The sequence below is a fragment of the Lycium barbarum genome, chromosome 8 (assembly GCF_019175385.1).
Source record: "Lycium barbarum isolate Lr01 chromosome 8, ASM1917538v2, whole genome shotgun sequence".
In the NCBI taxonomy this organism is placed as follows: Eukaryota; Viridiplantae; Streptophyta; class Magnoliopsida; order Solanales; family Solanaceae; genus Lycium; species Lycium barbarum.
Window position 1 is genome coordinate 396,912 of NC_083344.1, and position 27,079 is coordinate 423,990.

At 32.6% G+C, this 27,079-nt stretch overlaps 5 protein-coding genes across 9 annotated transcripts; 4 read left to right on the forward strand and 1 right to left on the reverse strand.

Annotated features, from left to right (window-relative positions):
• Positions 1–245: 245 nt before the first annotated feature.
• On the reverse strand, positions 246–1,307 carry LOC132605570 (leucine-rich repeat extensin-like protein 6). The gene has a single exon (XM_060318696.1). The coding sequence runs from the start codon at positions 1,143–1,145 to the stop codon at positions 630–632; it is 516 nt and encodes a 171-aa protein (XP_060174679.1). The 5' UTR covers positions 1,146–1,307; the 3' UTR covers positions 246–629.
• A 4,456-nt stretch (positions 1,308–5,763) lies between these two features.
• Positions 5,764–11,861, forward strand: LOC132605571 (histone H1-like). 2 transcript variants are annotated; one of them, XM_060318697.1, is made up of 3 exons: positions 5,764–5,908; positions 8,128–8,434; positions 9,265–11,861. In XM_060318697.1, exons 1-3 carry the CDS (start codon positions 5,834–5,836, stop codon positions 9,381–9,383), a joined length of 501 nt encoding a protein of 166 aa, XP_060174680.1. In that variant the 5' UTR covers positions 5,764–5,833; the 3' UTR covers positions 9,384–11,861. The 2 variants fall into 2 exon arrangements, with proteins under 2 accessions (XP_060174680.1, XP_060174681.1); XM_060318698.1 differs by having other exon boundaries at positions 9,268–11,861.
• A 1,517-nt stretch (positions 11,862–13,378) lies between these two features.
• Positions 13,379–16,083, forward strand: LOC132605572 (uncharacterized). Of its 2 annotated transcripts, XR_009569215.1 has the most exons (3): positions 13,379–13,595; positions 14,115–14,529; positions 15,842–16,083. XR_009569215.1 is itself a non-coding variant. In XM_060318700.1 (2 exons), the coding sequence occupies exons 1-2, from the start codon at positions 13,486–13,488 to the stop codon at positions 14,440–14,442; spliced, it is 438 nt and encodes a 145-aa protein (XP_060174683.1). In that variant the 5' UTR covers positions 13,379–13,485; the 3' UTR covers positions 14,443–14,790. The 2 variants fall into 2 exon arrangements, 1 of the variants encoding a protein (XP_060174683.1); XM_060318700.1 differs by lacking the exon at positions 15,842–16,083 and having other exon boundaries at positions 14,115–14,790.
• Positions 16,084–18,675: 2,592 nt separating this feature from the next.
• Positions 18,676–22,716, forward strand: LOC132605573 (probable galacturonosyltransferase-like 7). Its single transcript, XM_060318701.1, has 3 exons — positions 18,676–19,666; positions 20,916–21,270; positions 22,515–22,716. Exons 1-2 carry the CDS (start codon positions 18,994–18,996, stop codon positions 21,257–21,259), a joined length of 1,017 nt encoding a protein of 338 aa, XP_060174684.1. The 5' UTR covers positions 18,676–18,993; the 3' UTR covers positions 21,260–21,270; positions 22,515–22,716.
• Positions 22,717–23,944: 1,228 nt separating this feature from the next.
• LOC132605574 (putative E3 ubiquitin-protein ligase RING1a) lies at positions 23,945–27,004 on the forward strand. Of its 3 annotated transcripts, none has more exons than XR_009569216.1 (5): positions 23,945–24,657; positions 25,833–25,939; positions 26,039–26,088; positions 26,194–26,352; positions 26,438–26,572. XR_009569216.1 is itself a non-coding variant. In XM_060318702.1 (5 exons), exons 1-5 carry the CDS (start codon positions 24,138–24,140, stop codon positions 26,661–26,663), a joined length of 978 nt encoding a protein of 325 aa, XP_060174685.1. In that variant the 5' UTR covers positions 23,959–24,137; the 3' UTR covers positions 26,664–27,004. The 3 variants fall into 3 exon arrangements, 2 of the variants coding, with proteins under 2 accessions (XP_060174685.1, XP_060174686.1); XM_060318702.1 differs by having other exon boundaries at positions 23,959–24,657; positions 26,194–26,268; positions 26,438–27,004; XM_060318703.1 differs by having other exon boundaries at positions 23,964–24,657; positions 25,836–25,939; positions 26,194–26,268; positions 26,438–27,004.
• Positions 27,005–27,079: the final 75 nt, after the last annotated feature.

A 27,079-nucleotide genomic window follows, 5' to 3' on the forward strand; every position in this document is an offset into this window, starting at 1 on the left:
AAATTAATATCGCGGAGAAATAATGGTGCACAAATGCAACATGTACAGAGCATGTTTGGATTGACTTATTTTAGGTATTTTTAAGCCAAAATAGCTTTTTAACACTTTTGTAGTGTTTAGATAAAATAAAAAAAATACTTTTAAGCACTTATTTATAAGTCAAAACAATAAAAATAAACAAAAAGTCATAAGCTAGAATTCCTAACTTATGAACCAAAAGCCAAAAGTCCATCCAAACGGGCTCATTGAAGGTTACTCCATCCTTTAACTTCATGGTAAAACTGGGTGAATACATGTAAACAACAAGGAAAATTTTAACCTTTATCAACCAGTGATGTAAATCTAAAGAATGTGGCTCAGCAATACTCATAATTCTCACAGCCACTTTATTCTACTGCACCAAAAGTTGAAAACAAAGTAGTCAAAGTTACAGATTTTTCATCAATCAAGATCCATTCTTTATGAAAATAATTGGCACGCCAATACTAATATATTATTGCTCCACTACTTCTTGCTCCTCTGCTCTATCTCTTAGCTCTTTCCTTCTTGATATCTGCACATTGTATAAAGCTGAAATATAAACTTTAATTATACAACAGTTAATTCTAATATTGGATCCTTGCTTTAGGTTAAAGGTAGAAGAAAATTGTAACAGCAAATATGAGAGAAGTGACAAAAGGGTGATTTTTTAGCTGCATGGATTTGGAGTTAGGTGGTGGTGGGCTATGAAAATAAAAAGGAAAATATGGTACAACTGGATTTGGAGGTGGTGGAGTTGGGTAACCATAAGGGTTATTGGTCGGTGGTGGATAGTTTCCCCCACCGCCCCCACCACCACTGTTGCCACCGCCATTATATGGTGGTGGCACATAAGCTGGTGGTGGGGGTGGACAAATATAACCAGATGAAGAGGGTGGGGTAGGGGGTGGGGGTGGGGGTGGATAATTTTGAGGAGGGGGTGGTGGGGATGAAGTTGGCTGACAAGGGTTGTCACAAGAAGAACACATTGTACAAGAAGTTTGATCTTTGGTCATAGCTGTGATTGTTGACATGGCTTGAGAATAATGGGGGTTGAATGAAATCAAGAATAGGAGAGTGAAAATATAGAGAATGAATTGAGAAAGTGAGGGTGAGGGAGTCCCCATTTTTTTTAAGAAAGTTATGAACTTTGGAGGGTTTTTGCTCAAATTTGGAGAAGATAAGAAAGAAAGGAAGAAAGAGTTTGGGAATGTACAAAGAAAGTAGGAGGAGAAGAGTAGCTTATGGCACTATAAAATGGAGTTGGTGAAGGAGTGAGCAGAAACAAATCTACAATTTATATGTAGCAAAGTGTGTACTTGAGTGGTTAGAAGAGAATTCTAACTTGAAAACTCTTGGATACATTTTTCTTTTTGTTTTTCATCTCGTGTCAGGTACTTTCAATTTTAACTAATTAAGATTTGGATCATGTATGACCATTAAATGAAGAAATACTCTTTATCAAAATAATAATAATAATGCCCAACACCCAAACTTGAGATCTTTGCTTAAGATGGATTGATCATATCCATCTCATTCCAATTCTTAATATTCTAGCGATAATATTCTGACTTAAAGGTCATACTATATATTTTTATTGTTTGAGAATTATGTAAGTGCATTTTATTATTAAAGAAATGAAAATGTATATTTTTAACTGTTTAAGTTCTTAGATGAGACAATCATAAATTTCAATATGATATTTTGAGTTTTACCGGCACTCATTAACAAAGATATTTTCACTTATTTGGTCCATTAAACGAATAGGCCCCCCAAGTTTAATTTGTTATAACAGATAACTTATTTTCTAGTTTCCCTCTTCTATGAACATCTTGTGAGTTTTCTTTAAAGTGAATCTCATAGAGTATTTCATTTTTTACATAATACATATAAAACTTAAAGTCGTATAAAGAAATAAGGAGATTGGAAGAGACTAGTGAGGACATGCCCAAAAAGGGGGAGAGGTAGAAGACAATAGGGTTGGGAGATGCATGTGTATTGATGACCACACCACTCGTTGAAGATTTCCAATCTTCTACGCCACCTTTATCACACCGACAAATAACAATATGCACATTACTACAATTTATTTTATGTTAGTGCAAGGTTGGCACTTTGTTTGGGGTGCTGACACTGGAACTTGGATTATTTACTTTGTATTAGTTGTTGCTTCGTTTGTTTTGTTTATTTTACTATTTTGTTGTCGTTATTTTTTTTCTCAATCTTGTTTTAATCGTACTCCTTTTAAGTCGAGGGTCTATCAAAAATCGCTTTTTATCCCATAAAGGTCGTGATAATTACATCTGCGTACATCGTACTCTTTTCATACCTTACTTGTAGGATTACACTGAATATGTTATTGTTGTTGTTATGGTATTTGATCCAGCTTATACGTATTGCGATTAATATTACGGAATATTTGGTACCTCCTAGTATCCCGTGTATTGAATAACAATGTCTACTGAAATTTGAATAGTGAGAAAAATTCACCTAGCATTTTTATCTCCCCTTGAAATTTAAATGTGAAAAATTATAATTCTCAACCAACTCACTGACCACTGTGGCGCCACATTCTTAGATGCGTATTACTCCATTTATCTGGACCTTTTCCGATTTGCTACTTCTGTTTTACATTGGTCATACCAACAGTGGCGAAACTAGAAATATTGTTCAGGGGTTCAAAATTTAATATACATATATGAGAAATAATTTTTGACGTAATTATACAACATAATTTTCTATAAATACAATATAATATTTTGATAAATGGTGTTCAATAATTCAACTAACCACTCTTCGATCTATGCAGACCAATGAAATCTCTAAAGCAATTTTGAATTTCCTTTATCACTACACTAAAATCTTTCTTTATGCCAAATTAAAGGGATTCACTTATTTTTATATATATAAAAAAAATTCTTCTTATTTATGCTTTCTAATTTTTTGACAATTTTTTTTTTTTAGTTAAACCTTAAGTTGCGCAGATCTTCACTTTCGATGTCCGACGTGCAGCCGTTGACATTTTTGAAGAGTCCAAACAATATTAAACCTCTTTTTATCTAATTCTGCTACAGTGTCAGATAGTCAATAACCACCAGCGGACAATCCCTTTGATCTAGATTGGATTGCTGTAAGACAGAGTTTTGGTTGAAAGTTGACCCTCTTGAATTCATCCACATTTATTGGATTTTTTGGATTGCCAGTAAAAAAATGCTTTAAAAGGGTAACTTGAAAAGAAAGATGTGTGGATCGTAGTGAAAAGTGGAAAGAACCAAACGTACACTTACAAATAAGGGCAGCTAATAATGCACCAAAATGACGTGGTCTTTGTCTAGTACCAAGCTCGACGCCAAACCGACAACAATTCCTTAAGGATAATATCGTTTGGTCCCTACTCCCCGGTTAGGGGTCGTTCTGATGTGATTTGAAACTTTAAATTATGCCTTTTTAAATGATTTGAGATTTTATTCCATAATTAAAATCATGAGATGAAATCACATGTCCAAACGCTTTAGCTATTTACGCATGAATTATTTTATCTTTACCATATTTGATGTGCTGAATTTTATATGAAATACTTAAAATATTACTCTTTCCTTCCATTTTTATTTGTCTTGTATATTAAAAGTAGGTATCTAAGTTTACTTATTCAGTTTGAAAAATCAATAGATAATTTATCATTTCACACCTATTTTACCCTTATTATTAATCATTAAGTTGGAAACTTCAAGAAATTTTAGTGGCTACACAACTTTTGATTGATTTCAATTAATTATTTGATGACTCAGTAATAATTAGAGATGATATGATAAGATTGTCATTCTATTTATGACTTTTTAACGGGTGTACTAAGTCAATATAGGAAGAATAAAAATAGACGGAGGGAGTACTAAACATAATTAGCTATGCTAATTCTAATAAGTGAATAACTCCTTTCCTAATCAACAACCTCTAACGCTTACCACGTCTTACGTTCTTGAATCGATAACAATCTTTCGACTAACCTAGCTTTCTCCGCCCCTCGAAATCAATGAGAGACAATACAAGAATATTCACCTGTTAATTAGTATTTTGATAAATAAAAATTATAATAACCCCTCATTCCTAAAATTAGAGTTGGTATATGAATTTTGGGAAGATTCATCTAATTTTACGTTGCCAGTCAGTTTATCACAATCCTCCTTTTTTATTCAGACTTAAGATCAACACTTGCGGTGCAAAGTTAGATTTACTCAGATGTTTACTTCTTTATATTTGTAATCACCTTATAAAACTCATGGCTCTGTCTAAGACTATTCATTTTTCTCTTTTTGCTATAGCCTATGCGTTTAAGCATTTCTTCGAGGCATTGTACCGACCATGAGGCGATTGATCTCCGCAAACTATTAATTTATTCTTAAATGAATAGCCAATTCTCCATAATTTTAATCCTTCCACCAGCATTATTATTAAACTATCGTAAGATGATAATCTAATCAAATTTAGCTGTTCGCAAAATGCGGTGAAGTCTTGGAAACATAAGAGAGATACTCCTAATTGGTTTCGGGAATCTTCTGAGTTGTAATCAAAATCAATGATAATCAACTATATTTAGGGATTAAAGCAAAACAATAATTTTGTTGCTTCAATCGTCTGATATCCTAAACCTGTCGGTGGACTAATTTTAAATGTGCACCATGTAACGTCCATTTAAGGAAAGACGCTCTTTATTAGAATATTTTTCATTCTCAAAATTCGAACCTAAAACCTTTATTAGGGATCAAAAGATCTCATCAGGTCATAGTGTATTGAAACAAAATTTTCGAAAGAGAACGAATAGTATTTTTTCAATTAAACAACCAGGCCCAAATACTAGTTCATAGGCCTCCAAATAATGCGGTGCAATTTGCACAATTTCCCTCATTCGGGGGTGGTCTTTAATTTTTTGTCCTTCAAATTGCTGGTCTTTAAATTTTGCCTTTCACCTAAAATACCTCGAGGTTCTGGGTTCGAACCTCGGCTCAGTTAAAAAAAAAAAATCACAACGCAGAGTTTCGTTGCAAAAGGCCTTTGTAAAATTCCGACAGAGTAAAAAAAAAAATTGTCTTAAGGCAAGAATTTTTTAATTTTTTTTTGCCTTACAAATTCTGCCTTATAAGGCAGACTTTTCAAAAAGTTTTGCCTTGCGATTTTTTTTTTTCCGACTGAGCGGGGTTCGAACTTAGAACCTCAAGATATTTTCGGCTACTTTTTTAAACGAAAGACAAAAATTAAAGACCAGCAATTTGAGGGACAAAAATTAAAGAGCAGCACCTTTGAAGGCCAATCCGTGCAAAAAAATGAATAATACGAACGAACCACTTACATTCGTGAATTGCCCTTCTTTTGGGGTGGTCTTTAAATTTTGCCCCTCATATTTGCGGTCTTTAAATTTTGCCCCCTCATATTTGTGGTCTTTAAGTTTTGCCCTTAGCTTGGATACCTGAGATTCTGGGTTCGAACCCCCGCTCAGGCATAAAATAAAAATAAAAAATCGCAAGGCAGGGCCGGAGGGAGTGTATGCCGGATCCGGCATAAAGTCCTTAAGGCAAAACTTAAAAAACACAAATATGAGGGGCAAAATTTAAAGACCACCCCAAAAGAAGGGCAATCCGTGCAAAACAAATGCTTACATTCACAGAGAGCCCAATTGAGATTAATAGAGCCCAAGCCCATACCCATTCCCTCCACGTCCACTCCGCCAAAACGAAAATTTGAATTTGAAACTTCCATTTTTAAGAGTAACTACAAATTAAAAAAACAGCACCAGACACAAAAAAAAAAGAGAACAAAATCCATGGCCATAGCAAAGAAGAAAATCCCAATGAAGGCTTCAAATTCATCTCCAAACGCCCATCCACCCTATTTACAGGTTCTCTTAATCTTTAGAGCTTCATAATTCATTTTTTTTAGAAACAGATTCGACGTATAAGAAGAGGAGATCTAGAATTTGAACTTTACTGATTCAAATTCGTGATATACCACTTTCATAAACTTTATTGAGTTCAAAATATACTTAACGAACTTTTTAATACATATATAAAACCTAAGTTTTATTCTATGGGTTCATTAGCTAATACTCCCTCAGTCTCAAATTATTTGTCGTGGTTATTGATAATAGTTGTCTCAAATTATTTGTCGAGTTCAAGGATTTGTTTTCCCTATTTTACCCTTGGTATAATTTTTCTTCAAGACTACAGACTCCTTGATTATGGGTGTTATTATTCTTGTGCAAGTACCAACAACAGGCCAACCTTGTTATCTTAAACACTTCGTCATGTTTTATAAAATGTAATTATTACAGTTAACAACTTCCACCATTGTATTACGAGTATAGAATTTGTTCTTAACACAAAGTTCTACAATATGAATTGGTAGAACGTTTAATAGAAAATGGAGAAGGAAATAAAACAAATTTGATTGTTGAACATTCAACACTTGATTAAATTGAAGACAATGCTAAGAAAGTTAACGATACAAAAGGTTCAAGGAATATTAAAGTTGGCGATTCTAAGGAAATTGCCCAAGTTTTACATACGGCACAAATTTGGATTTACATAGATAATGTCAATAACACATTAATTAATTTGAACATCTAACGGAGAGAAATGATAGCTTAGACATAAATATAGTTAAAGTAGTTAAAAAAACCCTCCTAATCATTGTTTCTTAAGGGCGTGTAAGCAAAAAAGACTGACAAATAATTTGAGATGGAGGGAGTAAATAGGATACTCACGGGCACCAAGTGGCGGATGTAGTCACTGAGGCGGAGCTAGTATTTTGAGTTTATTGACTTTAATTTTATAAAATGCAGCTCGCTGAGTTTTGGATAAATAATTTATATGTATTAAGTCTAATTTTATATACAAATACTCTCTCCGTCTCAAATTATTTATCGCTTTTTTGATTTACATGCTCTTTAAGAAACAATGATTAGGAGGATTTTTTTACTGCTATAATCTTATTTATGTCTAAGCTATCATTTCTCTTCAATATATGTTCAAATCAATTTATATGTGTTAATGGCATTATCTATGTAAATGCAAATCTGTGCTATGGTAAAACTTAGAGCCTGTTTGGATGGGCTTAAAAAAAGTAGCTTATAAGCTGAAAACAGCTTATAAGCCAAAAAAAAAAAAAGGTTGGTGTAGTCCAACTTATTTTTTTTTGGCTTATAAGCTGTTTTTAATTTATAAGCTGCTTTAGATAAGTTAAGCCAAACAAACCCAATTAATTTTTTGGGCTTATTTTAAGCACAAAATGGCTTTAAGCTGGCCAGCCAAACACTCAAAAAAGCTGAAAACAACTTATAAGTCAATCCAAACGGGCTCTTAGGCAATGATTAACATTCCCTAAAGTTGTTCGTCCTTGTATGCTTTTTCTCCTTCATCCGGAAATTTGTTCAAATCATATCCAAGATCAACCGCATTCAAATCAAACCCGTGTCGAACACTTACAGTTTAATCTTTGTTTGGTGTTCAACAATATCCCTTGAACTTTTTGTATCGTTAACTTTCTTAGCATTGTCTTCAACTTAATCAAATGTTGGATGTTCAACAATCAAATCAATTTTTACTTTCTTCTCCATTTTCTGTTAAATATTCTACCATTTCATATTGTTGAACTTTGTTAAGAATATATCTTATACTCGTAATACAATGGTGGAAGGTTTAACTGTTGTAATTGTGTTTTGTAAAACGTGATGAAGTGTTTAAGACAACAAGGTTGACCTATTGTTGGTTCTTGCACATGAGTAATAACACCCCATAGTCATGCGATTTGTAGTCTTCAAGAAAAATTCTAGCAAGGATAAAATAGAAAAATAATTAATTTTGCCTTGACTCCTAAAACGATAAATAATTTGAGATGCAGAGAGTACAATATTTGGGTCACAGATTCGGCAGAGCTGTAGCTCCGCCCGTGGATGTGGATTATGGTTAATGGATTCAATCTAATAAACCTTTTTCTCAAGCATTAGATTAAATCCATAATTTCAAAAGTGTAATCGGCTGGTGGTTAGAGTATAAAAATCAAATTTAAATCTTGGAATCTGCCTTTGCATGCACCTAACTTTTTGAGTTCAATCTTTAGATGATCACAGAGGCTATAACATCATTGAAAGATCGTAGTGGCTCAAGCCAACCAGCAATAGCAAAGTTCATAGAAGCTAAGTACAAGGAATCTCTTCCCCCAAATTTCAAGAAAATCCTCTCTGTTCAGTTGAAGAAATACGTAAAGTCAGAGAAGCTATTCAAAATCAACAATTCCTACAAGATTTCAGCTAATTCCCAGAAGGATAAAACAGTCAAGAATGGGGTTGAAAAAACTGCAAAAATGAAGAGATTGAGCCAAGTAAAGACCCCAGAAGCATTGAAGAAAAATGTATCAACTGCTGCAGGTATATGTAACTAGTCGATGAATTGAGTCAAACTTGAGCTGGTAAAAACGAGTCAAATAAGTATACATGTCACGATCCAACTTGCTCGGAATTTGTTTGGGTTAAAATGGATTGGTCTAGATGGTAAAATAACGAGTCATAGCCTAATCCGTTCAACATGACCTAACGTTTTATCTTTTTTTTTTTTTTTTTTTTAAATTTTCCTCTTTCAAAGTAATAAGAAGTTAAAATATATTTACAATCAGACCTCTATAACATTTCACTATAATTGCCAAGTCTTTTTGCAACTTAATTTTTATGTTATATTATATGCTCTTTATAACAATATTTTGTTATAGCAATCCAAAAGTATCTAAACAAACGATGTTATTATAGAGAGGTCTGACTGTATTAGCTCAAGTTTTTCAATTTAGTAATTCTCAGTCTCTAAATTTGATTTTCATATTTGGGGTTTTGGTTACATTTAACCTGTCAAGTTACACTATTTCACCCGTTTTGATCATTTGATGGGTCATTTCGCATTCAATCTATTGGTGCAAGTCAAGGAATGGGTTAGAACTCAACTCATCTATAAAAGTACTTCCTCCGTTCCTTTTTACTTGTTCATTATGGATTTCGCATACTCCTTAAGAAATAATAAATGAAGTACATATTTTACTATGATACTCATACTAATTGGTGCATATATGTAATGGATTTGAAAAATGATTTGAAATAAGTAATTAATACTATAGGTAAAACAAGAAAAAAGAAATTATTTTCTCTTGATATGTTAAAAGTGACAAGTAAAAGTGAATGAAGGGAGTATGTTAACTTTGCTACTCTGGCAGCAGGTAAAACTGATGGCAAGATGAAGAGGTTAAGCCAAGTAAAGACCCCAGATAGGCTGAAGAAAACAAAGGCTGTGACTCCTATGAAGCAGAAGTCTCTTAAAAAAGGAAACAAGTGAGGTGTGCTTTCTTTTTCAGAGGGTGGAAATAGAAAAAGAATAAGTCTGGTGTACATATTTGTGTGTTCTCACTTCTGTAGTCTCTAGTAGTTAATGGACACATGAGAATGTTTTCAGGTATTAAATGCTTATTTTTGGTCGTTTTGATTCAAAGAATTTCTTAAGTTTGCTTTTGGATGATGGTGTTGAATTAGTTTGTAATATTAGGAGGTCTTCAATTGAACAGACACATTTGTTCGTGAAAGAGCATGACTTTTCTGAAAAGTTATCTCTCTAGTTTCATAAATATAAGAACACTCCTGAAGTAGCGTAAGAAATTCTGCAGTAACATTTTGGCTTTAAGGAATCTTGAAGGAAACTTTCTGTATCCCCTAAGAATATGGGGGCAATATTTCTTTAAGAACAGTGAATTTTTCATGCGTCAAAGTTTTCTTCTTCTTCTTCTGTAAATTATTCAAACAGATGGAAACTGTCGTTGAGATGTGTAGTGTGATGAATGGGTGAACAAGGTTTTAGGTTCAACCTTTGCGAATGCAGAAACTCTTATAGGCAGCACTTTTTTTAATAGGTTCTACGTGACACAAATCTGAATTAATTGGGCTAGTAATTTTTAATGGATATACAACTTGTATGCGTGTCAATTCTTATGAAAAAAGAAAGATGGTGAGAAGAAGAAAATGAGCTAGCTCATGCTTAAGCTTAATTATGATATGATATGTGGAGTATTAACTTGTATACTGCTTAATTAATTTCTGAATTAAATGGCAACAACAACAATAACATACTCAGTGTAATTCAACAAGTGAAGTCTGAGGAGGATACAATGTATACAGACTTTATTCTTACCTTGGAAGGTAGAGAGTTTGTTTCCATAAGACCCTCGGTCAAGAAAAAGCATGAAAAAAAAGGTTCGAATTCACAAAAGTTCCGAATTAAATAAGTGCCACTATAATAGTATGCTTGATGTAGAACTTGACTAATATTGTGAGCTTGGTTCAAAATATCACAACATAAACTTGTGAGTGTCCAGCGAAATATCAGCTAAGAGGAAGGATATCTTATTTGTCTATTTCTCTTTTCTATTTTGTCTTTCTTTTCTTTGTATTTTTATTAAGTGCATTCAATAGCTGTTAGGCCTAAAATATGCCTGGAATCTCTTGGCAAAAGGAAAAATACATTCCATGTGCTCTCACCTTACAACTATAATGACGGAATAATTATGTCATATAGAACAAGATCATACTCCCTACCGATAAAAAAAAAGTCCATTTAGCCATTTGTACACCCCTTAAGAAAATACTAACTTCTAGACAAAAATAAGTAATTTGACTAAACTATCCCTAATTAAATAGGTATTGGGATTTGATCATATAACACTTAATAGGGGCAAATATGAAAAAACAAGGTTAATTTTTTCTTGATTTGATAAGTGGACACTTTTTTTTATCGAAGAAAAAGAAGCTAAGTGAACACCTTTTTTTTTATCGAAGAGAGTACTAATTAAAGTAAGAAGCTATTAGTTCTTGATACTCCCTCCAATGTACACTACTCCCTCCGTCTCAAAATATTTATCATTTTATTTACTCAAGACAAAATTAAGTAGATTTTTTCCATTTTACTCTTGTACTAATTACATTAATGGGCTGATTTGTGAGTTACTTACCAACACTTAAGAAGTTTCATCATTAGTGGAGTAAATATTTATTGAGGAGAGAGAACATGATGAAATATGTTAAGAGGATAAATACTATATTATCTAACAAATCATCATAGGTATGGAAAACTTCATTTTCGTTTCTTAATCTTTTTCTCTTATGTGGTGAATGGTGGAGCCATGATTAATTAATTCATAATTGAAGCTAACTACAAATGCATGGAGAATTGACCAAATTCATGCGGTTCTTGATAGCTGATCGGTTTTTAATAGTTGAAACTTATGTGCCCACTTTGACATCATTGATTACACCTTAGTTTAATATTTTTAATTAGGTAATCTGACAATGTAATTTTTCTATATTATCGGTGTATATAAATTAAACTCATTCGATAATTAAACTTCATTTCCTTTTTGTTCTTTTAGTTTACTTAATGAAAACGAAGGTGGTGTAATTCCTTAGCGTTCAACAATAGCACAACCAACTATAATGGGAGTCGATACACTTCTTTGTTGAAAATAACACACTCCGTATAGATCAATTTTTTTTTCTTTTGTATATACACAATATATTGAATCCGCTTTACTTCTTCGTATATTTACTTAATTATATTTTGAATCTCCTTAGAATATCCTAGTTCCACCAGGCAGGGACGGAGCCAGTAAAGGGCAAGAGGGTTTATCGAAACTTCGTTCGGCAAAAAATTGCACTGTATATACAAGGTTAAAATTATGTTTTATATGCCCTACGTAGAAGATGCTACTACGGCTTTTCTTTTGATTCTATTTGTGGGGTTTATATAATTCCGAGTTTAGTTATTTTATTTTAAGCAGGAAAACTGGTCCTAATAAACTTCATTAGCACTTATTGAATAGTTAAACTTTCAGAAAACAAGAGAACGCAGGGATAAGACAAACGAAGAATCATACAAGACGAAACGGATATTGTGCTTCTGATAGACTAATATAATACGATGATGACAAACTTGAAGAGTGTAATTGAAGAATAATAAATTGTTTTATTAGTTGGTGGTGGTCTCATAAAATAGGGAGAGGTTTTGAAATAAAGGAATCAAAATAAGACCCCCACATTTAATACATTATCTTGCTTCCAGACAAGGATCGGATATCTCGTTGAAATATTTACTTGCCAATCAATACTAGTACTATCTTGATCTACTTGCTAGTGCACCGACAAAATTATAGTCTCCCTCAGTAAGAATCCATACTTTGAAATTGTTCCACGTAATAAGATGACTTTGTGTAGAGTTACTTGATATTTGTGTTAATGAAAGATAAAAGAATAAGATGATGACTTTGTAAATAATTTGTTAAAGAGTATTGAGTTACCTAAAATATGTATAAGCGAAATTTATAATCTTAAAAATAAGTCAAATTATTTTGTAAACATCTGACATTTTAGAAAAATAAGAGGACCATTTATTACTTCTTAGTTATCCCTGTCCAATTGATGGAGTATTCATTAATTGAGATGCTTAAAGAGAAATAACATATAGTTATACATAAACAAATATTCTGATGATTAAAGTTATTAATTGTTTTTTTTTAAGGAGCGTATAAAAGCATTTGGCGACTGATAATACAAACGGGAAATAGTAATTAACCATTGTAATTTAAATCAATGAACCAACTGCAATCCACCTAGGATCAACATCAAGCATGGAGAGTAAAAATTAATCGTCAAAAGTGTTTATATCAAATCCACAAATATAAATAAATGTCCTTCATACATATATCTATCACTTAATCATACTTCTTCCATCTTAAATTATTTGTCGTGTTTTTCTTTTGCACACCCTTAAGAAAATACTGTATTAATTAGGAGGAATTTTTAACTATTTTACCCTTATTTATGCCTTAAGATATACATAATCTTTCTTCATTGAATATTTACTCCATTTATTCCCCATCATTAAGGTGTTTATAGTCTTCAAGAATAATTACTACTAAGGGTAAAATGAGAAAACTTTAATTTAATTTTGAACTTTTGAAATAATAAATAATATGAGATATATATTTTTAGAAATCACGACAGACAAATTGAGGCGGAGGGAATCGTAAGTAATATATAACCTCACTTAATATTTTTAACTACGACAATTAAATTCATTGCTTTGATATAAATGAGTAAGTAATTAAACCAACAAAAAAAAAAAGTAAGTAATTACCAACCAATGAGAATAAGCCTTAGTTAGTTAAAGCAAGCAATCCAATGGGGACAGTCACCGTCTTTTTACGGTACAACATCATTAATGTCCCGTGAAAAATACAGTTAACGAATTAACCATATAAAGCCCACCATTAAATATTTTTCTCTCTTCCTTCTTATAAACTTAAATTCATTACACCTTTTTTGCTCACTTTCATATAATCTTTTGAATAAAACTGAAAAAAAAAAAAACAACAAAAAAAGAGGAGAAAAAAAAAATGGAGAGATTATCGGTATCAACGAGCTTGTCCAGCAGAAGGAGAGGGTACGAGAAGCTAAACGGGTCGGGTCGGAGAAGAAGGAACCGGGTCGAATATGAGAGACGAAGGTACTGTTTACTCAAAAATATTATCCTAGTAATATTTATTTTTCCAGTGCTATCATTTTGCTAGTAAATATAGTATTCCCTCTGTCTCAATTTAAGCGTCTTTAACTTTCTTGTTGTCATGTTTAAAAAAGATTGTCTCTTTCTATATTTATTAGGTTGATAATTCAAATATCGGAAGTTTATAACCATAAGATTAAAAGAATCAAAAGTCTCTCCTTATTTCTTTAATTACATGCATAGTCAAACCGGAAGGGAAGCCTTGGCGTAATTGGTAAAGTTGCTGCCATGTGACCAGGAGATCACGGGTTCGAGCCGTGGAAACAGCCTCTTGCAGAAATGCAAGGTAAGGCTGCGTACAATAGACCCGTGTGGTTCGACTCTTTCTCGGACCCCGCGCATAGCGCGAGCTTAGTGCATCGGGCTGTCTTTTTTTTTTTTACATGCATAGTCAAACCAAGACACTTACATCGGAGGGAGTAAATTTTTTGATTGTGTTTTTTCACCTTTGTCTCCCAACAGGTTCTGGAAGATAAATCTGAAGCCGAGGCTGAAACTGAAACTGAAATTGAAGCGATTTTCGCCGAAGAAATTGCTACTTAATATGCGCGATGCGTACGTGAACCTGATGTTGAAGATTGCTAATTCGAGGTGTATGATGAGCAGCAGGCTTAGTGGATTTGGTGGGGATTATAATGGATTTGGGGTGAGGCAATTGAAGGAGTATGATGAGAAAGTGCTTGTGGATATTTACAAGTCCATGGTTATAGCACAGGGACAATTGGTTTCTCGTGATCCTGCTCGTACTGGTGCTGCAAAATTTGGCACCGAGATTACGTGCCAACAGTAATTAATCCCGACAAAAAAAGGGTACTTATTATTCAAGAATCAATAAATGGTACTTAATATTCAAGAATCAATAAATACTTATTTAAAGGTAAAACACTTTACTATAAAGCTATTTTATTTTCAGAACTCGAATATGAATATCTAAGTAAGGATAGCAGGATATTTATCCATGATGGTAGATTCAATAAACTTTTGACGTCCATACTTATTTTGGAATTCAAGGGAAGTCCGTTTTGAAGGTAAAGGCTCCTTACAAATTTACTTACCTTTATCCACGAAGATGTAGAAGAAATTTTTACAGGTTACTTAATATGAGGATTATATCCTAGAGTGTGAATAAGTTGATGCAATGATTGGTTACATTGACTTTGTGAAGTTTTTTAGTTATGTTTAACTCATGTGACGATTTTAAAGTAAGACAGTTCGGGATTTTTATTTTTTTTTAATTTTAAATTTGTCATGAGAATTTTATGATTATAAAAACATGTCGTTAACGGTAAAATGTGGGGTTTAAATATGAATTGTTTTCGTATATAGAACGTTTTATTCTTTATGAAATAGACTAGTAAGAAACTTATATCATGTAAATAAGTAATTTAGTTTCTAATAAATACAAACAGAAAATGAAATGTTACAATTTTCACATATAGAAGGTTTTATTCTTTATTATTAATAAGGATTAGTAAAATAAACACTTACTTAAGAGGAGAGGGGGGGGGGGGGGGGAGATTGCAAAATGCATGCTAGACAAGTAAAAGAGAATTAAGTGAGTCGTTTATAAAAACATTTGGAAAGTGTTGGTCCAAAATTATATTTTTGACCTCAAAATTAATTTTGCTGGATAAATTAAAATTGAATCTAAAAAAAGGTAGATTAGTTATTGCGCCCCTCCTTAGGTGAAGCTATAAATGAAATTTCGACAGTTGATTAATACTTGTGACGTCTGAGTTGTAGTTGTATTTAAGCACCATTTCAAAAGTCAATGAATGCTCTACTGTTTATTCAAAGGTAAAATTTATTGTTGATATCAATTTTATAATGTAAACATTAAAACTTACTATTCCAATGCCTACCTTGACCTATCCTATCATTATAATCCCATCAAAATATTAAATTTGCATGCATTTCGCAGTCCATTGCTATCAATAGTACTCCCTCCGGAGCAAAAAAAAGTGTCCATTTAACCTTTTTTTTTTTGGTCAAAAAAAGTGTCTTCTTATCAAATCAAGAAGGAATTAATCATGTTTTTCCAGACTTGCTCCTATTAAGTGTTATATGATCAAATCTCAATGCTTATTTAATTAGGAGTAGTTTAGGTAAATTACTTATTTTTGTCTAGAAGTTAGTATTTATTTAAGGGGTGTGCAAAAGGCTAAATGGACTTTTTTTTTTTTTATCAGGAGGGAGTATCAATTTAACTATTGGTTATTGAAATAATCAAATTGATTAAGTCGAAATCAAATTCCAAAAAGTGGACGGGTCATTTATTCACGGATCATGTTTTCATGGATTAATTTTATTGTACTATCTCTATAACGAATATTAGGTTTTGTGAAAGGGAAGTGTTCTGCGTAAGACGTATCCGAAATTTAATGTATGTAATCTGAATAGTTGAAGAAAACCTTTAATTGACATCATTTCAGTTATGTGTCATGTCGAAAGAGTGTTTTAACGCAAATTCTCAACTAGTTATAGAACACCACAAGAAACTTAAATACTACTCCTTCTGTCCCAAAATATTAATTATGTTTCGATTTTCGAGAGTTAAGTTACATGAATTTTAATCAATATTTTAAAATATATTTTCTCACCGTATTGATATGAGAAGAATTGCAACTTATGATATTTTTAAATATAATTTTTGAATATCTAAATTTTAATTTTAAGATATTGAATTAATCTGATCTAATTTAATTATGAAAATTGGTCAAATTGACTCTCGAGAAAGAAAATGTGACAACTTTTTTGAGGTGGATGGAGTAGTAATTAGTCAAGACCTTGTCCTTCGATGGCCCCTAACCAGTGGCGGACCTAGTAAGAGCCCAGGGGTTCATCCGAACCCCCATCGGCGAAAAATTGCACTGTATATACAAGGTGAAAATTATTTTTTATGTATATATAGTAGACTTTGAACCCCCTTAACTTTTTCATTTATGACTTCTTTATATTTTTGAACCCCCTTGACATAAATTCTGACTCCGCCATTGCCCCTAACTCCAGCGATTAGGTGTAGCTTAGGTTAACACGTAATATATTTTAACTTTATTAAGGTGTTGTCAAAGTTAACATAGATTCTCACTTTACTTTTTAACAATAACAAATTGTAATCCCACAAGTGGCTATTAAAAATACACCTAATATTAAAATATTTGATTTAATATGAACAATGAATATAAAAAATAAAAAATAATAAAAAAGGGGGTTTAAAGATTCGATACAATCGGACAAATAGAGTTACTTTCTGTGATAAAACTTCAAATGAACGACTAAATAAAAGTAGTTTTACAAGCTCAGTTTATAGACAATAGATTGATTGTGAGTTAATCTGCAAAAAAAAATGAAACTGCTCTAACTTCAGCTCAAGTAACTAATTTCCTAACAGATTTAATTACCGCCCCCTAACTATACTCTAACTGGTATTGACTGAATTAAGCTAGCTGATTAAAGCAATCCACCAAAAGAAGACATTAAACTTGATTGCTTAATTAGCCAGAAAGGAAAATAATCTCAGCATAAGTTTATGCATTATTAACATAAACTTTTGGTTTCCGGTATAATACTATGGTAATCATAAGCAAGCTCCTTTTCCGATTTACATGTGTTAAGGTATGTCGACAATGTTCATCCTTAGTCAAGATCAAACTCTCAATAAGATTCATAGTGTCATTAATAATAATGGTATTAGTCATTAATCCAGTACTTTCGAACGGAGCATTAATTTATGAGTAAAAATTCAGTAAATTGCAAAAGAATAGTAGGTTTGAACCTATAATTTTAAAAATACAATAGGTTTGATGCTAATAACTTTTAAGGTTGAGCACATAGAACTTAAGTTCTGAATCCACCTCTCACTGTATTTGATTTTCAAGCGTTGAGCTTCTTAACTAATACCATTATAACTTATACAAATAGTCACTTCGTAATATCAGCCACAAAACAATTCATCCATTATTGTTTATAGTATCCTACATAATTATTTGGTGTGAGTTTAAGTTCTATGTGTTGTTAGTGTATAATACTTTGATATCATCAGATTAACACGTACTGTAATAAACATTATATGATAACCTGGAAATAAAATAAATAAGCAACATAGTATAAGTTAAAATTGCATTATAGAGCCCGTTTGGATTGACTTATAAATTGGTCAAACCGGCTTATAAATTGGTCAAACGAGCTTATAAGCCAAAACAACTTAAATTAATTTAAAAAGTCCTTAAAATAAGCCAAAACCAAGAAGTTGTTCAACCCCTACTTATTTTTTTTGGCTTAAAAGTCCTTTTGGTTTGACCAACAACTTTACTCTTTTATCCCTTATATTTTCTGTTAATTCCAATACTACCCTTCTAAAAATCTTTTAAGTACTTTTATCCAAATACGTAACTGCTTATTTATAAATAACTTTCAGCACTTACAAAGTACTTTAAGTACTTATGCGTAAAAATCACTTTTTTCCAGCTAATCCAAACGAGCTCATAATATTTTTACTCCCTTGTAACTCAAACCGTCCTCCAATTACAACTTCTGCTGGATAAAGCCCGGCATATATATGCTAAGTTCCCAAGTTCAACACAAGTACTAAATTTGAGATTGGGAGTTGAATTTCATGCTTGGTATGAGCCTTGGATGTTGTAGCGTGAAAAATATTTCTCTACTAAATGTTTGATAAATTCTAAAGTGTTGATTAAGCTCAAAATAGGTGTTGTCCATTTTATGGTTGGACATTTCTATTTTGTTTTAGGAGGATTCTTTTAGATCCTACTATGTTGAGATGTCTTTTTTGAAAACTTGTTCACATAGGCCTATTTTCGCTACTAAATTATTGCGAATACCTTATTAAATAAATTTCTTCTGAACGTTGTAAGTATGAAATTTACTTTTGTTTCGTAAGTGGCATCCTCCCTTTTGGGAGTGCTACAAGTTTTGGGAAGTGTGAAATTGGCGGCTATATATTTGCCTCCAAAAATAACTACACAAAATTCAGTTATGTAACTCTGCACTTTACTTCACCTTCTCCAAAATAAACAGAAACATAACACATTTCTCAACAACACAATTACATTTCACCCATTCACAAATCTGGCTAAAATTCAAGTAATTTTAGCATTCCTCTTTCTTCTAAATTCTTAGTCAAATATCACGAGAATCAAAATTTAAATTTACCCATAGTTGAGGTACCAAAAGTATAGTTAACTCTATAAAAGCCTTTGCCTCCAAAAATAACTACAAATTCAGTTACGTGACTCTGCACTTTGCTTCACCTTCTTCAAATAAACACAACAGAATCAAAACACATAATAAACAATTACAATTTCACCCATTTCCAGTAAAAATGCTTTGGATTATGAGATTCTCAACCTTTTTTACCGCTGTAATGTTAATAATCGTCTTCCTTTCACCAACCGAAGCGATTAAACCATCTCAGCCTCACTTCTCGTATCGTAAATCCTCTATATTCCGCAATGCACTTGATTGCACCACCTCAACAAAAACCGCGAAATCCGATTCATTTATTCATATATCAATCACACTCGATATCGAGTATCTTCGTGGATCAATCACAGCCGTACATTCGATTCTACGCAATTCTAGATGTCCAGAAAACATATTTTTCCACTTTTTAGTCTCAAATACAAATCTCAAACCCCTAATTCATTGCATTTTTCCTAAATTGAAGTTCAATGTGTATTATTTCAATCCAAAAAAAGTTCAAAACATAATTTCAAGTTCTATAAGGGATGCACTTGAGCAACCGCTAAATTACGTTAGAAATTACTTAGCTGATCTTCTAGAAGATTCTATTCATAGAGTTATATACTTAGATTCAGATTTGATTGTTATTGATGATATTTTTAAGCTGTGGATAACGGATTTGGGGAATTACACAATCGGAGCTCCGAAATATTGTCATGCGGATTTTACGGCGTATTTCACGGCGAGATTCTGGTCGGATCCCAGGTTTTCCGGCGTATTCACCGGACGGAATCCTTGTTACTTCAACACAGGTACAAAACCGGCTAAAACCGGGTTTTAACTTAACCCGTCCAATTTTAACTAAGTTTTTTAAATTCTTTGTTTGTTTCCATAACAATATACTCGTCCGTCTTAATATATGTGACATGTTTCAAATTTCGAGAGTTAAATGAGTTTATTTTTATTGTGTTTTTTAATATGCCTTTTAAATATTTTGAATGGTTAATTATTGTAACTTACTTCTTATGTTTTTAAATATGTAATTTTTTTTTTTAAAACTAAAAGATTTTATGACCGAATTCGTAGTCAAATTTAAGAAATTTGACTCTTAAAATCCAACGTGTGCCACATATTAATATATAGCTTTTGAAAATATTTATGCCACGAGGCCGAATATACAATATAATATTATACTACAACATTATACATGGGGAGAAAATATTATACATAATGTATCAAGTATCAACCTTATATAAAGTGTATAATAATGTATAAAAAGTATTGATACATAAATATGTTCAATTTGGATACAATATAATATCATACTACAACATTATACATGGGGAGAAAACATTATACATAATGTATCAAGTATCAACCTTGTATAAAGTGTATAATAATGTGTAAAAAGTGTTAATACATAAATATGTTCAATTTGGTTTTTTAATATACAGAGTATACGCTACGTGGTGTAATGTTTTTCAAAAATAGACATAAAGTGTAATTTTCCCAATATACGATATTATAGAAGCACTGTGCATAATATATCAACCTTTTATAAAGTGTACAAAAGGTGTTTATACATGAATATGTTGAAAATCAAGTGTTTATACATAAAATATAGACTACGTGATGTAAATATTTTTAAAAATAGACATAGAGTGTATTTTTTCCAATATATTATGAGAAAATATATTATATAAAAGGTGTTTACACACAAATATGTTGAAAATCGGGTGTTTATACACAAATATGTTGGAAATCGGGTGTTTATACTCAAAATATGAGCTACGTGGCATAAATATTGTTAAAAATAGACATAGAGTGTACTTTTCCCAATATATTATGAGAAAATATATTGTATAAAAGGTGCTTACACACAAATATGTTGAAAATCGGGTGTTTATATACAAATATGTTTGAAATCGGATATTTATACGCAAAGTACGAGGTACGTGCCGTAAATATTTTAAAAAACAAATATAGAATGTAATTTTCCCAATATATTATGAGTTTGTCATGATTTGATGAGTTGATATTAGTCACACTTAAACAATACAGGGGTTATGGTTATAGATCTGAAGAAATGGAGACGGGTCGGGTACACGAAACGGATAGAGAAATGGATGGATATCCAAAAGAGAATCCGGATATATGAACTCGGTTCCTTACCGCCTTTTTTACTAGTTTTCGCGGGACACGTGGCGCCAATAGAGCACAGATGGAACCAACATGGTTTAGGTGGTGATAATGTGAAGGGAAGTTGTCGTGACTTACATGCCGGTCCAGTTAGTCTACTTCACTGGAGCGGTTCAGGCAAACCGTGGGCCCGGCTCGATTCGAAGAACCCATGTCCTATTGATTTTCAATGGGCTCAATATGATTTGTATACACATTTAAGGTGAAATTCGTACAGGTAAATTCTTCAACGTGACTAATTTTGTTACCCCTTATATTCTTGTTTTTCTAAAGTGAAAAAGAAATTGATGAACATATGATGCATAAGTGGAGGCGATTTGCACTGAATACTATTTGATCATACAGTTCAATAAAGGAAAATGTAAGCAATGTTGAGTTCAATTTTGTTGTAGTGATGTTTGTGTTTGTTCTTTTATTCTCTTTTAAGTCGTAATAATATGTATAATCTGTTGCATTTGTCAATATGGCATTGTGTATGTTAAAAAATAATTAGTATAATCTGTTGCATCTATTGAGAAAGTTAACTCCTTTTTTGTCCAGTTATTCACAGTTGGTATTTACTGACTCGATTATTCGGATATGCATTGGTTAGGACCAATTTAAGAGAAATTCCTTCCTATTAAGAATTTTTCATTCTCAAAACTCAAACCCCAAACGTCTAATTAATGATGACGGTCTGACCCTTTTCACTGAGATGCCCTCAAAATGACAGCACTGTCCAGCATTTAAGGTGGCACGAAATTAGCCAAACAGACTATTATACAAACCTAAGTATCAAATGTATCAATTCCAGCAATATTAGACTTATATAGATTATATAGAATTATACTTGAAAATGATCAATTAAATGGATGGATATCCAGAAGAGGATCCGGATATATGAACTCGATTTAAAGAATCCTTGTCCAGTATGATTTGTATACACATTCAACCTGAATTTTGTACCATCTATTCATTTTTTTGAGCAGGTATACTCTTTCAACGTGACTAATTCTACTCATTCTTTTCTTCAAAAGTCAAAAAGAAATTGATGAACATAAGTGGAATAAAGGAAAATATTTCTAGCAATGTTGAGTTCAATTTTATTGTAGTGATGTTTGTGTTTTTTTTTATTTTATTTTTTTATTTTTTTTAAATTTCCAGAGTTAATAATTATCTTACATGTGTTCAGAAGTATCTACTGAATTTTATTTGTTTGGTATGTTGGACTCATTTTGCAAGAAAAATAAGATATATAGATTAAAGATGAATAGTAATATCAGTAAATTGGGGAGTATTTTAATGAAATTTTTGAGTTTAGAGATTAATAATAATGTTTAATTGTCAGTTGAGGCAAATAATACGAAGTTAAACGTTAAGGTGGTTATAAGAAAATAATTTCACTTGATGGTATCCATTTTTCATAAAAGAACAACTTCTATCATATTAAACACTAAAAATCGATTTCCTATTGTTTTTCAGTGGGCACCCCATGATTTGTATCCACATTCAATTTGAATTCGTTACAATCGAGTCAACTTTTTTCACAGGTACATTCTTCTATATGACTAATTCTACTCAATTTTTTTTTTCATTCTATTCTTGTTTTCCTTCAGTTTCAGAAGTGAAAAAAAAAAATGATGAACATATTATGCGTAAGTGGAGGCGATTTGCATTGAACTCTATTAATCATGCAGCTTGAACTAAAGGGATTGAGTTCAATTTCATTGATGTGATGTTAGTGATTGTATTTTTATTCCCTTTTTAGTCGTAATAATTAGTAGGGAATAATGCATTGTGTATTAATATAGTCACTTAAAGAGATTAAAAAAAACTTATCATAGTTATAAATAGAATAAGCTTTCTATTTTGAGATCACAAACAATGGATTTCTCCTAACCTCTTTCTTTTAATTTTGAGTTTCTTAACTCAGTTTTTTGTTTAGTTATCTACATTCGGTATTTATTGACTCGATTGTTCGGATTTGCATTGTCTAGGACCCATTTAAAAGGGTACCGCTCTCTATTAAGAACTTTTCATTCTCGAGAGAGGGTACCGCTCTCTGTTAAGAACTTTTCATTCTCGAGGATCAAACCCGAAATATCTAATTAATGATTGTAATCTGGCCCCGTTTTGTTGGGGCCTTCTAGATGCTAGCACAAACATGTCCCGAGCTTATTTAAACAGACTTATACAAGCTTAAGTATCAGTTGTGTCAATTCAGGTAGCATTATTAGACTTATATAAATTAATAGCGAAGTTGAATAAGATACGAAACAATCGATTAAAATTTTTGATAGGCGATGCTTCCACTTTAATTAATATTATGCAACCCAAAGTCAAATTTAATCGAATCAATAAAATTCGAATATTGAATGGCATTTTCTCGAACCAAAGGTCCAAAGGGTAGACATGACGAATCAACTTATCGTGGACCCAATTATTATTCCCCTTTATGTAGAAAAGTTAAATGTTTGCTTATATCGAAATACAAATCATTACTCCCCAATGATGTAAAGATCAGTCCGATACTATTTCATGAAATTGGTTACAGTTGACGAAGGATATAAAAAGAAAAAGAACTTAAGGAATAAAATAAAATAATGTACATAAAAAAAAAACAAGGAATTTCTCCCTCACGTGTACATAATTTAAGATGCTCTTGCTAGGGAGCGCTTCCCTCCAAATAAGGTACGCAGCGCGTATTTAAATATAATCAAGCTCTAATGTAGGTATCAAATATCGGGTGGGAAATAAAATAAAATAAAATTCACAAAAAACCCACTAAACTCTTTCAACTCTTTTTTTTTTTTTTAAATATTTTTTATTACATCGACGGTAGGAGAAGGAGAAATGATGGAGAAGATTACAATGTAAGAATTTAAATCTTCACCAACAAAATGAAAGTTTAAGTATCCAAACAATTGACTACTAGATTCTACAAACTCTTTCAACTCCATAATAAAGAAGGAAACTTTTTTCTCTTTTTTCCAGTGAGGTACAAATCTCCATTTCTTTTTTCCCTCAATATTCCATTCACATTTCACAGTGCAACTAAAAATCCACCATTATTTCCCTTTTTCTATTTCTTTCAACTTTGCTGCCATGGCAGACTTGCCCGAGTCTAGCACTAGTACTGAACAGCAGTATCCATATGCTTATCACTATGTCAACGGCCTTCTCAGTTTCATTGAATTCACTGATGGTTCTTGTCAAACCCCATATGCTTATCATTATGATCTTAACACTTTAGGCCCTTATTTTATCGAGTTGAAAGATGGCTCTATTATCTCAGACACTGTTTGCTCACCATACTTATTGCTTAAACGTAGCTTTGAGTCAGTTGAAGAAATAGAAAATGCATTCAATAGTAATTTGAATTCTTGGGAAGTGTCATCTGATGGTGGTTACAATTGGGATGATGATGATGATGATGATGGTGGTGATGGTGATGATGATGATGATGATGATGGAGTTTGTTTTAATTGGGACAGGGATTTTCCTGAACTTGGAGGAGTTTGTTTCAATTGGGACGTGGATTTTCCTGAACTTAAAGCTGGTGAAAATAATAATATGGTTCAAGGGTTTGAAGAAAGTCCTCAAAGGGCTGCTAATACCTGTCAAGGTAATAAATACCACAAGTTTAATTTTGTAATTGCTGATTCACATTTCTTTGGAATGGTGGGATAGGTATGAGGAAGGTAACCTTGGCGTAACTGGTAAAGTTGCTGGAGGAGATCACGGGTTTGGGCTGTGAAAATAGCTTCTTGCAGAAATGCTAGGTAAGGCTGCATTAAATACACTTGTGGTTCAGTCCTTCCCTGGACCCCGCGCATAGCAAGAACTTAGTACAGTAGGATTTTTTTTTTTTTTTTTGGGTGGGATAGGTTTGAGGAGAGGTAGACCGAGGAAGAATTAGGGAGAGGTGATTAAACAGGACATGATCCTAGATAGGTGAGCATGGAGATAGGGGATTAGATTAGGATGGACAATTAGTGGGTAGTCGAGTTTCTTCCTTTCCTGTGGTAGAGCGGGATTTTAGTCTGAAGCATCTATCTATTTCCTTACTAGTATTATTATTTTTATGGAAGCATTATCTTATTCTTCGATTTTATTACTACTGTTGTTTCATTTACTTCCTTACTAGTATTATTAGTTTTATGGAAGCATTATCTTATTCTTCGATTTTATTACTATTGTTGTTTCATTTACTTTGGCTATCTGCACTATTTTACTGTCAGTACTTTTATTTCTTCAATATTTACACCATAGCTTCTTACGCTTGTACTTCTTTCAAACTTGTGTTGAAAATGTTTTTTTTTTTTTTTTTTGAGCTGAGGTCTAATGGAAACAACCTCTCTACCCCCACAAGAGTAGGGCTGTAGGGGTAAGGTCTTCATATACTTCACCCTCCCCAGACCCCACTTGTGGGACTATACTGGGTATGTTGTTGTTGGTGATTGTGGTGAGATAGCAATTCTATTATGCAAATAATAAAGTTCGCAACAACCACCATACATAACAGTTACAAGTAGTAAATACTACAACAACTACACTTCAATCCGAACTAGTTGAGTCCATTGTATGAATTTTTAATCTCCTTTTTGTTTGATTTGGACCTATATGCATTTCGATACTCAATAACTTGAGACAAATTTAGGGTTCTCTAACATCAAAGATTCTCTAGATTTTCTTCTTGTATAAAAATAGTAGACTTTTGCCCAATGTTTAGTGTACCAATAAGACAAGTTTAATGTCAACATGTTACGAGTATTAAATAATTTCCGTTTCACCATCTAGCAGAAACAGAGCCAAAACCCACTGGAAAAGGAGATGAGAAAGGAGTTGAAGCGTCAGAAGAACGAATTCCGTGCATGGATCGAATTCGTGAAGAGCTTTCTTGTCCTGTAAGAGTCTTAGCTCATTCTTGGATCTTAGTGACCTTTTTCATCTATCAGTAAAGTGATTTTTCATCATCTATTAGCGTTGTTCAATTGTATTTGCAGATTTGTTTGGAGATTTGTTTTGAACCCAGTACCACTTCTTGTGGACACAGGTATAATCTAAACGGAAATTTTCGTTAACTCAAATTCATACAGCACTAACTTTAGAGGTTCTCAATAGTTGGGTTCTGACTTATTTGGTTCAATCATGTCTATAGTTTCTGTGGCGAGTGTCTGAGATCTGCTGCTGATATATGTGGGACGCGATGCCCCAAGTGCAGGCAGCTTACCGGGTATCTTTAGAATTTTCTTACCAAAGCTGGAGTAATCTTAATAATAAGAAAAAGGATTAGACTTTGTACTTCTAGTTGAGTTGGGTGAGAATGGCCTCATCTAAAATTTTACGTTTTTCAGAAAAAAGGTTTTTATTTGAGGCTTGATCATCGTGCGCTTGATTTGCAGCGACGGAAGATCTTGCGCTGTAAACACAGGCCTTTGGAATACAATTCAACTACTATTTCCCAAAGAAGTAGAAGCAAGAAAAGCAGCTGTAAATGATGGAGAAGCTGAGCATCAAAGTTCAGTAAGAATTGCTGGTCATACTAATATTTCAAGAGGCAGAACAGCATCTAGTGCTCGACGTCAAAGAAGGAATTTTCACTCTTCGAGAATACAAGGTTGGAGATAGTTACCAAATCAGGAGGATGATGCTGCATTGGCATGGCAACTGCAGAGAGAGGATTTCATGTAGAACTTTAGGACAGACAGAATTTGAGGGTCATGGCTCTTAAGGTTTCTAAATTTTCTTATACTTCAAACGAGACTAACCTCTGAGTGCATCGTTGACCAGTTCAGGAGAATCAAGGAAGCAGTGGATTTCTTGTGAATCTTTTCCCCTTAATTTTGACTCAGTTCTGTTTGCTTTGCGGCTTTACATGGCGATCTCTACCTTCTGTGTTTTATTTAGGAATTTATGAACGAATATTACTTGTAAAAGATATTATCAAAACTAAAGCCTCTTCTTGCTCAGTTTGATCAACACTCTCCTACTAAACTGCTCATGACAATTATTTGGAGGATGATCTGATACCAACAAGAATTTTC

Excerpts from the sequence above, each read along its gene's own strand:
- LOC132605570 (XM_060318696.1), bottom strand. The coding sequence starts at position 1,145 with ATGGGGACTCCCTCACCCTCACTTTCTCAATTCATTCTCTATATTTTC.
- LOC132605571 (XM_060318697.1), top strand. The coding sequence starts at position 5,834 with ATGGCCATAGCAAAGAAGAAAATCCCAATGAAGGCTTCAAATTCATCT. Across the intron at positions 5,909-8,127 it reads CCCATCCACCCTATTTACAG|ATGATCACAGAGGCTATAAC; the intron begins GTTCTCTTAATC and ends TTCAATCTTTAG. Across the intron at positions 8,435-9,264 it reads AAATGTATCAACTGCTGCAG|CAGGTAAAACTGATGGCAAG; the intron begins GTATATGTAACT and ends CTACTCTGGCAG.
- LOC132605572 (XM_060318700.1), top strand. The coding sequence starts at position 13,486 with ATGGAGAGATTATCGGTATCAACGAGCTTGTCCAGCAGAAGGAGAGGG. Across the intron at positions 13,596-14,114 it reads GTCGAATATGAGAGACGAAG|GTTCTGGAAGATAAATCTGA; the intron begins GTACTGTTTACT and ends GTCTCCCAACAG.
- LOC132605573 (XM_060318701.1), top strand. The coding sequence starts at position 18,994 with ATGCTTTGGATTATGAGATTCTCAACCTTTTTTACCGCTGTAATGTTA. Across the intron at positions 19,667-20,915 it reads TCCTTGTTACTTCAACACAG|GGGTTATGGTTATAGATCTG; the intron begins GTACAAAACCGG and ends TAAACAATACAG.
- LOC132605574 (XM_060318702.1), top strand. The coding sequence starts at position 24,138 with ATGGCAGACTTGCCCGAGTCTAGCACTAGTACTGAACAGCAGTATCCA. Across the intron at positions 25,940-26,038 it reads GTGAAGAGCTTTCTTGTCCT|ATTTGTTTGGAGATTTGTTT; the intron begins GTAAGAGTCTTA and ends TTGTATTTGCAG. Across the intron at positions 26,269-26,437 it reads AAGTGCAGGCAGCTTACCGG|CGACGGAAGATCTTGCGCTG; the intron begins GTATCTTTAGAA and ends CTTGATTTGCAG.